Consider the following 11,242-nt stretch of genomic DNA (forward strand, 5'->3'; position numbering starts at 1 on the left):
AGGAGAAAGATGTAACAGTCTGTTTCCGTAAACATTGTTACTGTTATTTGCCATCGAGTCACCAACTCATAGCGACCCCCCCTTGGGTTTCCAAGGCAGTATCACTAAGGAAGTAGATTGCCCAACATTCCTCCAAGGAGTGGCTGGTGGAAATCCTATGGGGCAGTTCTACTGTGTTCTTTAGGGTCACTATGAGTCCCAAGCGACTTGATGGCAATGGATTTGGCTTGGTTTTACAGAGGAATAGTCAGTAACCTGGAAAAAACTATCAATGCAAACAGAGTCCTTATTTACTACATGAAAAATAGCCCTTTTCATAATTAAAAAAATGTAATATCCCCTCCTAAGCATCTGGATTTTCTTTGGAAACAAGTAACATGAATATCATGAAGTATGGTAAATTATATGTGTGTGTATATATGTATGTTTATTAACATATATTGAAATATCACTAACAGGGTTTTTTGTAAGTTTAAGATCTTAAGTATGTGGCCTAAATTAGGGTTTTGTTTCCACTGAATGCCTGGAACTGCCCTCTTCTCTGACAATGTACTACACTCAGAATATCAGGGAAGACTGAGTGAATTTTCAGTGACTAATAACACATACCAAAACCAAAACCAAACCCACTGCCATGGAACCAATTCTAACTCATAGCTACCCCATTGGGTTACCAAAGCTGTAAACCTTGACAGAAGTAGATTGCTTCATCTTCCTCACCCAGGCTGGCTTCCTCACCCTGGGTTTGAACCACCAATCTTCTGGTTAACAGTCAAATGCCTTACACACCGCACTGCCAGAGCTCTTTCAATATGGCATAAACCTTTCATATCTTGTATTAAATATATCATAAACATTGTTATTGTTGTTAGTTGCTATGGAGTCCATTCTAGCTCATGGAGACACCATGTGTGCAGAGAACTGCTCCACAGGGCTTTCAAGGCTGTGACCTTTCAGAACCAGATTGCCAGGCCTGTCCTCTGAGGTGCCTCTGGTGTTCTAACCAACAACCTTTAAGCTAGTAGTCAAGCACTTAACCATGTGTGCCACCCAGGCACCTTATCATGAACCTAATATCCCAAATTTTAAAAAAAATTAACCAATAGAACACAATACTATAAGTAGATAGCTAGAGATACATAGAACATGTGTGTGTGTGTGTGTGTGTGTGTGATGTATATGTGCTATACACACTATAGAACACCATAAACATTATATGTGTTCTGTGTATCTCTCTCTCTCTACACAATAGAATAATGACTTTCCACAAAATTCAGTGCATAGAAATTATCAGGCAGAAGAACTACTAGGAAAAATATTCCTAGCCCTACCATTGCACTTTTTAGATAATATGTTACTAATAAGATATTATTTTTAATCACCTAATATCTTCTAAGATCCCGTGTAGTCCATTGTCACAGAAGAGAGAGCAGTTACAGGCATCCGCTGAAAACAAATTCCTAATTTAGACCTCATACTTATGGCCCTTTCCTTACTAGGTATGGAACTGACTCCATGCTTATGGCCTAATAACCACAGAAACCTATTAGAGATATTTAAATATGGCAGTATTTTTTTTTAATTCAAAAAACAAAATACACAAAACTTCATAATGCTCCTGTCATTTGTTCCAAAGAGAACCCAGACTTTTAGTAAGAAAGGGCTATTAAATTTAAGTCATCCCTACCGCATTTGAAGAAGTATGACATCCTCTACAACATGGAAGAATTTAAGGCAGAACAATGGACGTGCTCTAAATGGAATTACCAATACAAAGAGTAATAACATTACCAATTCCTCTATAATGCCTGTTGTTATGAGTTGAAATCATCTTGACGGCCACAGGTTTGGGTTTATAATGCATGTCAAGCATTATGTTTAAACTCTGATTAATTGCTGAAAAAACTACAAGCTCTCATTGATCAGCTTCTGAGTATACAAATTACAGTCTAACAAAGAGGTGTGAAGGGTGCAATATAGAATCTTTTGTGATCATATGTTCATGTTTCAATTAGTGAGAAATGAACTAAATCTAAATTAGACCAAAAAAGAAAAAAGAAAGAAAAGGCAGGTGTCACACTTCCTCAAATACAGTCCACAATTAGGGACTAACTATTTTCATTTTTTCCAGTTACTCATCACACTATTTGCCACACAGTGTTTCTTTTTTTTCCTTCTTCTTCTTTTTTTTTTCAATTTTTTTTACACACAGACTTAGGATTTCACAATGGTGGGTTTGAACCACCAGCCTTTTAGTTAGCAGTCAAATACCTTAGGCACTGTGCCACCAGAGCTTGTAACAAGTTTACAGTCTTCACAAATTCACAACCTAGATATCTTACCAACAAAAAGCAAAGCGCAGAGCAATACACAAAAGAGGTATGACCTTTTTGTGTTTTTTAAAAAAAGCTTTCATCTTGGTTCCTAAATTTCTAAAGCATGATATGAGAGTTATTATGAATAAATACTTCTGGTCCGTGATGACATTAATTTAATAATGGAGCCCTGGTGGTGCAAAAGTTAAATGCTCATCCTCTAACCAAAAAGTCAGTGGTTTGAACCCAGCAAGTGCATTGTAGAAGAAAAAAGACCTAGCAATCTGCTCTTATAAACATTACAGCCTAGAAAACCTTATGGGACAGTTCTACTCTGTCCTATAGATCATTATGAGTCGGCATTCACTCAACAGAGAGCACACAACCATGGCTAGCACAGAATGGGAGTGTAAGGAAGGAGTATGGCCAGGCAGACTTTTGCTTTACATATTTTCCCTCTGGAAATGTTGTTGTTGTTGTTGTTGTTATTTGCCATCGAGTCGGCCCCGACTCATAGCGACCCCTCCTGGGGTTTCCAAGGCAGTATCACTACGGAAGTAGGAATGCCCAACCTTCCTTCCGAGGAGTGGCTGGTGGGTTTGAGTCCAGCCTTCTGGTTAGCAGTCAAGTGCCTTAGGCACTATGCTACCAGACCTCCTGGAAATGTTAGAAATTTTTATTTTTTGTTTGTCACCTTTAGTAATATCAAATTTTAAAATATTAAAGTCTAAGAACCACCCTGAGAATCTCCACCACTACTATGTTCAATCAGAGAGCCTCCCCAGTAGAGGGCATGGTAGATTCAACACAGAAAATATATGGTTAATCAGCGACTCTCAAGCTGTGGTTTGCTGTGCAAATTTTACAGCCTAGTACTTTGTTTCCTCCTCCACCGCACAATGGAAAATACATGTCATCTTCATCTTGAGCAATCCCATTTACCTAAAAGCCAGTAATAACAAAAAAAAGGGAAGTCAATCAATGCTGTAGCTTTCCCTTTCCCTTTAAGTATAGAAATAAATGCCTGCTTGTCTTTATAAAAGTTATTAACTAGGCAACAATTTCACAGAAAGTTTTCTCGGTCTGTAGTGGGGATTGCATTAACCTTTAAAATTACCTACAGACTCAAAATGATAAACTGTACTTACATTCAGATTTAGTAATCAACCACCTAAATTTCAGGAAAAAAAATTTAATTTCTTCCATTTAACCTAAGATTTCAATCTGAAAGGGTATATGAAGAAAGTAAATAAACACTTTTTAAAAATCTGTAATATTCTCTATTGAAAAAACTAATTGCATACATGGATTTCACATATAATCACTTTTGTGAATATATCAAGATAATTTCATTTCTCTGGCTTGGAAATCTCTGAAAAGTTTAAATGTTAATCATTTTACTTCTTTTCCTGTTATCTCCAGATAACATTTATTAAGGATTTATTATGAGCTGAGTACTTTGTAAATGTCTGTGATATTATATTGATATTTTAATGGTACGTATGTATGTAAGCTCTGTTGGTGTTGAGAGCTCTGGTGGCATAGTGCCTAAGGCATTTGACTCCTAACCAGAAGGCTGGTGGATCAAACCCACCAGCCCTCCTCGGAAGAAAGGTTGGGCAATCTACTTCCTAGTATCACTTGGTAGTGATACTGTCTCAGAAACCCAAGGAGGGGTCTCTATGAGTCGATCCAACAGGACGGCGGTGAGTTTGAGTATGCATGTATAAGGAACTCTGGTGGCACAGAGCCTAAGGCATTTGGCTGCTAATCAAAGGTTAGTGGTTCAAACCCACCAGCTGCTCTACAGGAGGAAGAGGAGGAAGTCTACTTCCACAAAGATTTACAGCCTTGAAAACCCTATGGGGCAGTTCTACTCTATCCTACTGTCACTATGAGTCAGAATCTACTTGATGGCAGTTTGTGTGTGTGTGTGTGTGTGTGTGTCTCCTATGAGATTGGCAAGAAAGACACATTATTCTCATTATCAGCAAGAAATTGGGCTCAAGGATGTGTAAGCTGAGACTCTAATAGGTCTCCTGACACCAAGTCTGCTATCTCTTTGTCAGAATTTCAGAGCTTTCTACTATGAATGAATGGTAAGTGAATTCTACCATGCAAGTTTCTAAGTGAAAAATTAGAAAAAGCAAGTGTCCTGCATGTTATACATATTTAATAAATAATTACTCAATCATCAGAAAGTGAAAAAAGATATAGGAAATATGCAAAGTTCTTGTAGAGATGAAGAATATATGTTTTAAAAAAGTTACAGTCTTAAATTTCACAAACATATTTTAAAGTATTTTTCTTACGGGTATCTAAATTATTTCCCTTTCCATAATAATGTACATGACTGTTCTCTTTAGTAATAACTACAGATTTTCCACTCCAAGAAAAAATTGGAGCTCCAACAACTGGCAGCTCAACATAAAAATATGATAACTAGTTCCAATTTATTTCAACCAGGCCTATGCAAAGTACAAGAATATTTACAATCTAATCAGTATCTTGCTGTTAATCTCACTGTCTAATTAAATGTTTGGTGGGAAAACCATTTGAAATTTCCTCTGTACAGTCTGGCAGTGCTGTTCTCTGAAATCAAATCATTTTGTAGCTGAAGTACTCTATTTGTCTTTACCAATCAAGTATTTTAAAGCCTGTAGATGACTGATTTTTGAAGAAGTAATAAACTTATTTAAGCAAAGTTAACTTTTTCCCCTACTTTGTGACAGTTATTAAGTATTCTGGTAAATTCTAAGCCATGCAAGAATGACTCACGAAGGGAATGGTGCATCCTTGAACTCTTATGACCACGTGCCAAGTGTTGGTGTTCCTCTCTCTCTCTCTCACTCACTCACACACACACACACAATAAGGAGATCTGTGATATCTGTTCTGATAGAAGCTGTCAGGGACCCTACAGATCATGATCATAAGTCTAGGGATGAAGGTCAGAATGCAAACCCAATTAAAACACTGTCAGCTAATAGAGTCCCTTTCTCCTGTTCCTTACTCAACTAATGTTCACTCCCAAAAGTATTCCAAGAAGCCAACACTCTACACCGCACACCGGCCCGGGGCCATCACCGTTTCGTCCCCCAGATTAAGCGGAGTCGCACCAGAGGACTGAGCGAGGGTCTCCCCGCGGCCCTGGTTTATTTTACATACCAGATGGCCCCGGTGGAGTCCCTACAGTGGGACCTGGACTGTAAGCAAAACACGAGGCGCAGGGAAGGAGTGGCCAATTCCTGTTCATTGGAAATAAGACCACTGCACTCTAGTTTGCAGCAAATCACCTTTCCCTGCTGAAGAACCATCTTCCCCTTTTGCGGACCCAGGGGCACGTCAGGGTGCTTGCGGGGAGGGCAAGAGTCTTGGCCGGGCCTGTGGCCAATTCGGCTTCCTGCCCTCTGCACAGGCGGGAGGGCCTAGGCACAGGCGTTCATCCCGCCGCCTCACGACTCGGCAAAGGTCACCGCCGGCGGCTCACAAGGAAAACCCTCTGCCTCCTCCCACACATGCCCTGGCTGGTAGCGGCTTCGTGGCCCGAGTGCGCACAAAGCCGGGGGCCGTAGACGTCAGCAGCGACCTCGCTTAGAGACACTTCGCCGGCTGCCGAGACTGCCTCAGGCCAGCGCTCGCCCCGCCCCTCCTCCGTACCAGACCAATCATCGCCCTCCTGGAGCGAGACCGAAGCATAGAGACCCCGCCCCCACGTCTTCTCCTCTTATAAAGGCTGTGGCTCCCGCCCGCCAGTAGTCAACCGTGTCCGGACCCGAAAGAGGATAATGCAAAGTGTCATGTTCTTGGCTGTCCAGCACGAATACTGTGGCCCGATGGACAAGAGCGCAGGCAGTGGTCCCAAAAGCGAAGAAAAGCGGGAGAAGATGAAGCGGACCCTGTAAGTACTGTGTTTTCCAGCCCCTCATCCCCTGCGGAGCTAGCTCTCCTGGTCTGTTGCAAACGTGGTAGATTCGGTCTCGGCTTTGACAATAGGAAATTAGATAGTTTGCGTCTCTGCAGGAAAAAAAAAAAAAAGTGGAAAAGGTTCATTTGCTAAATTAAGTTACATCTATTTTGTTTTTGCGGAAGAAAGACTGGGCAATCTACTTCCGTAAAGATTTACCGCCTCGGAAACCTAATGGTGGTCGCTTGCTAGCTATGAGTCGAAATCGACTGGATGGCAGTGATTTTTTGGGTTGGTTTGTTCGTTTGTTTGAAGGGGTATTTATTTTGTTACGTAAACGAAGGAGGATAGCGTAGAATTAAGGAACTGGGGAAAATTTTTGATATGAAGGTAGGGGACAGTGGTAGATGCCCTAAGAAATAGCAGGTTGACTTTTTGTTCCTCTGCAGTTAAAATGACATCAGAGAATCCTGCGGCTGAAGCATTCGTGCTGTGCCTTTTGAGTTCTGATCAGCTTACACAGCTGCTGGAATGGAGATGTTTTTGCTGGTTCTCAATATAAATCCAACCTTGTTTTTAATTGGCGAGCAGATCTCATCCACCCAGACTGTGTGGAGTAGATAATTATTCTGCAGCATTTGCTTTAAATGTGCTGTAATTGAAAGATAGAGGGGTGTGGAGATCAGTCATACACCTCATTGTGTGCAGCCTCTAGCGGAGTCCAAAACCCTCTGTGCTAATAGTAGAAGGGAAATGAGCAGCAACCCACTGGAGATGGTTTCAAGTGTGAAATGTTCTGTAGTTGTAATTAGGCTTGCAGAGAAACCTGCTGCCTTTTGAACGACACAAATTTAATTCATTTAAATATCTAAGTGATTTTAGATAGTTTTATGTTCAGCTAAATGGATGAAACTAATTGTGTCTTCAGTACATTCTATTAAAAAGGGAAAGATTTGTCTCACCTGAAAGTTCTTGTTTAATTTTGTTTGATTTGTCTGTTCCTACTGGGAGACTCTATTTGGCAAATATATATATATGCATTCAGCTGCAGTATCTTCATCTTCAAGCATTGCCACTTAGTATATTTATTTGTTTATTTATTTAAGGTTAAAAGATTGGAAGACCCGTTTGAGCTACTTCTTACAAAATTCCTCCACTCCTGGAAAGCCTAAAACCGGCAAGAAAAGCAAACAGCAAACGTTTATCAAGTAAGTTGAAAATTCTGAACATGCAAATATGAATTGCTAGCTGCTGGACTGAAAAGGGGATTTCTGATGTGCGGAAGCTAATGTGCAGAACTTTTCTTACAGACCATCACCTGAGGAGGCACAGCTGTGGTCAGAAGCTTTTGATGAGCTGCTAGCCAGTAAATGTAAGTTAAACTATTGAATATGACCTGTTGCAAGTAGTTCAAGAGTTTACTTAGGTTATATCCACCCAAAAGAAGACCAGCTAGCCTGAGGGAAATTAAACTAAATTACAATCACAAATAGTATATTTGTTATTATATATTACAAATAGCAAATTACAAATAGCATAAGACCTATTTTTCTCTCCCTTATTTTCTAGTGTTTAACCATGGAGAAATGCATGTATTATTCACTCCGGGTGGGGAAGAAAAATTAGCCTAAAAAATTAAAGTGGCAGTTGTTGTTAGTTAAGATTAAGTCAGCTTTTCCATTGTAATGTTTTCAAAAGGCTTAGTTCCCAGAGAATTTATGACTCCCCTATAAATATTTATTTTGCATTGACAGCAAAGCTAAGTTTTCATATTTTTTAAGCAGTGTGCCAACTTAAGCACCTTGCCTACTGGCATCCTTTAAATTTTAAAGAACTAAATTCTGAGGATGATGGGTTTGAGTGAAATCTGGAAAATTACTATCATCTAGAAATAATTATAATGGGGGGAGCACTAGGGAAGAAAAATCACTTTTTTTTCCCCCCTTATTTTAGATGGTCTTGCTGCATTCAGGGCTTTTTTAAAATCTGAATTCTGCGAAGAAAATATTGAATTCTGGCTGGCCTGTGAAGACTTCAAAAAAACCAAGTCACCCCAAAAGCTGTCCTCAAAAGCAAGGAAAATATATACTGACTTCATAGAAAAGGAAGCTCCAAAAGAGGTAAAAAATAAAATAAAATAAAATAAATTCAGCACATTTTTGCATGTTCAAACATCCTTATCACCAAAGTGAAATAAAATAATTGAAAAGACTTCAACTGAAAAGACTTCAAATGAAAAGGGTGGGGAAGGGGAGGATCCTCCCCCAACCTTCCATTTTTGCTTTTAATTGAGTTTTTCCAATGACTGCTTGGGGAAGCTAATCACAAAAGCAGTCCCCAGAGATTACAAATGAGTTCTGTTCCCAAGTCTGTCTAAGTCAAATTTGTATGTAAGTCAGAACAGTTAGGTATGGTTCATATCTAACATCAGTTAGTCAGATGTTTGCCTTGGTATATATTATATAGTGTATACTTTTAGGCATAAAAAATATTAAAGAATACTTTCAGATATACTAAAATATCTTTAACATATTACAGTAATAATTTTTAAGTTCCTATTACCATAAACCATTGTATATAGCTCAAATTTTTACATAGAATTAGCTTTACAGGAGGTTGATTCCTAACTGTGGTTATATGCAAGATTGTGTGTAAGTTGGTCAGACTTTTGTAATGTGGGGACTGCCTGTACAGCTTGTTTGTTGCTTGTTTTAATATATTTAGTAGATTGCAATCTCTTTACTTAACAGTGCTCAATAAAATTTTTCTGTTTTATTTCAGATAAACATAGACTTTCAAACCAAAACTCTAATTGCCCAAAATATACAAGAGGCTACAAGTGGTTGCTTTACAACTGCCCAGAAAAGGGTATACAGCTTGATGGAAAACAACTCTTATCCCCGTTTCTTGGAGTCAGAATTCTACCAGGACTTGTGTAAAAAGCCACAGATCCCCACAGTACCCCATGCCACATGAGATAGAAAAAGGAGCCCATAAATGGAGAACATTTCTTTCTTTTTTTCCTAAGGAGAAAGGCTATGACCTGCTGAAAACTCCAAAGACTGACCTTGAATTCAGCCTGGGTATTCAGGAAACATCACTTATAACTATTGATTCAAAGTTGGATAGTGACCAAGAAAGCCAATGACAGTCTAGGAGAAGCTTGTATCAGGATGGCTTACATCACCGCATATAGACATAGGGAGGGAATCATAGTCTGGATGTGGTGTCTCTCACACAGGAGAAGCAAGAATCTGCGATGAAAGATTCGGTGTAATGCTATCGATCGAGAAGCATATAAGATCAATAGATCTGGGATCACATGGCCTTAGCTAGCTGGCTGTATGTTTTTACCTAAATCAGTCCATGTTACCACATAGTGGTTTTAGTTTCAGTTTTTCAGTACTATGTAACATTAAAGTGTTTACTGTATGCAAGGGTATTGAAGTTCTTATGGCTACAGATCATCAGTACTGTTGTCTTATTTAACACTGAAATGGGTCTGTGTTTGAATTGTTAGATGGCGTGTGAAATAGAATGAGTGCAGTTGAATAGAAAACTACAGTGTCCGTTAGGAGTACCAAAAACTGTCTTGAAGGCAGCTAAATGTTGATGTTGGTCTTTGAATACTTTCAATAAATTTATTTTGATAAATAATGTCATTAAACTCTTGGGGAGTTAACATACGGTTGTTCTGTTTGTTTGCTTTATTGGAAATATGGCAGATGTAAGGAAAACTTCTCATTCTTTCTGGTAAATTCACAGATAATGTACCTGCCAAATGAAAATTGATAGTCCTCAAAATTGAGAAATGATAGTTGCAAGGAAGAGATACTGCTCCCATCACTTATTTTTAAAAACTGTTAAGCACTGTAGATTAAAGGAAGTTAAATCATACCCTTAAAACTAACTACCCTGGAATCAAACTTTCTAATATAATCCTGTCAAAATCAAGCTTCTTATTAATTAAAGCAAAGGAACATTGACCTAAAGCCCTTCCGTGACTGTTAAGGACCAAATAAATCTTAGAAGGAAAATAACAGACAAGGATGGACCTATTCATATAACTAAGTTTCTCAAATGAAAGAAGCTAAATATGAGAAATAAAAACCAAACCTAGCTCACTGCTGTGGAGTCGATTACAACTCACAGTGACTCCTCTCTTATTTCTGAAGCAGTTATAACTATGGAAGTAGTTTGCCCAACCATCCTTCCAAGGAGGGGCTGGTGGGTTTGAACCGCCAGCCTTCTGGTTAGCAGTCAAATGTTTTAAGCAATAGGCCACCAGACCTCCTTTGGGGAATATAGGCCTGTGTTTTTTCTCTTTCCATTGGTTCCAGGTTCTACGCAGAACTGCAGTGAACTTTCAAGATACAGGCCTGAAATTGTTCACTTCTGTGATGACAGTACAAAATCTGAGAATTTTCTTGATTGCCCTGCCTTCATTGGCCATGGGAAAATTTGGTTATGTTGTTTCAGCTAGCAATGAAGGCACAAGTACACTTGTTTCTTAGACTTAATATTCTGTTTTTCAAGTTGAGAGAGGGCATCCTTGAATCAGTGTTTTGATCTTTTTTTTTTTTTTTTAATTGTCTATTTAAAAAAGGAATACCCTTTTAATGTCTTTTAGTAACTTTTTTCAACTTCTATAGTTTTTTGAATTCCTGGGTGATGCAAATGGTGTCATGTGCTCAGCCATAAACAAAAGTTTGGAGGTTTGAGTTCTCCCGGAGGTGCCTTGGAGAAAGGCCTAAAACCTACTTCAGAAAAATCATGCCTTGAAAAAAGCACAGTCCTTTGACACACATCGGGTCACCATGAGTTGAAACAGCTTCCATGGCAACTGGTTATTGGTATTGTTTTAATTTAAAAAAAAAAGAGGTAAGTCTGAGTGCAGTGTTGACTTCACTTAACAGATTTCTGACCTTGGAGGTTACACTTTTCTCCTATCAGTTTCTATGAGGTTCTCACAGAAGAGGCTTTAGACTTTTTTGAAAAAACCTATTAGGCACTGTAGATT

At 38.9% G+C, this 11,242-nt stretch overlaps 1 protein-coding gene across 1 annotated transcript; it reads left to right on the forward strand.

Annotated features, from left to right (window-relative positions):
* The first annotated feature begins 6,103 nt into the window (after positions 1-6,103).
* RGS2 (regulator of G protein signaling 2) lies at positions 6,104-9,198 on the forward strand. The gene is made up of 5 exons (XM_007952160.2): positions 6,104-6,216; positions 7,329-7,430; positions 7,533-7,594; positions 8,176-8,342; positions 9,004-9,198. The coding sequence occupies exons 1-5, from the start codon at positions 6,104-6,106 to the stop codon at positions 9,196-9,198; spliced, it is 639 nt and encodes a 212-aa protein (XP_007950351.1).
* Positions 9,199-11,242: the final 2,044 nt, after the last annotated feature.

This window comes from Orycteropus afer, unplaced genomic scaffold (genome assembly GCF_000298275.1).
Source record: "Orycteropus afer afer isolate SDZICR_OR568_19922 unplaced genomic scaffold, OryAfe1.0 scaffold00326, whole genome shotgun sequence".
Lineage (NCBI taxonomy): Eukaryota > Metazoa > Chordata > Mammalia > Tubulidentata > Orycteropodidae > Orycteropus > Orycteropus afer.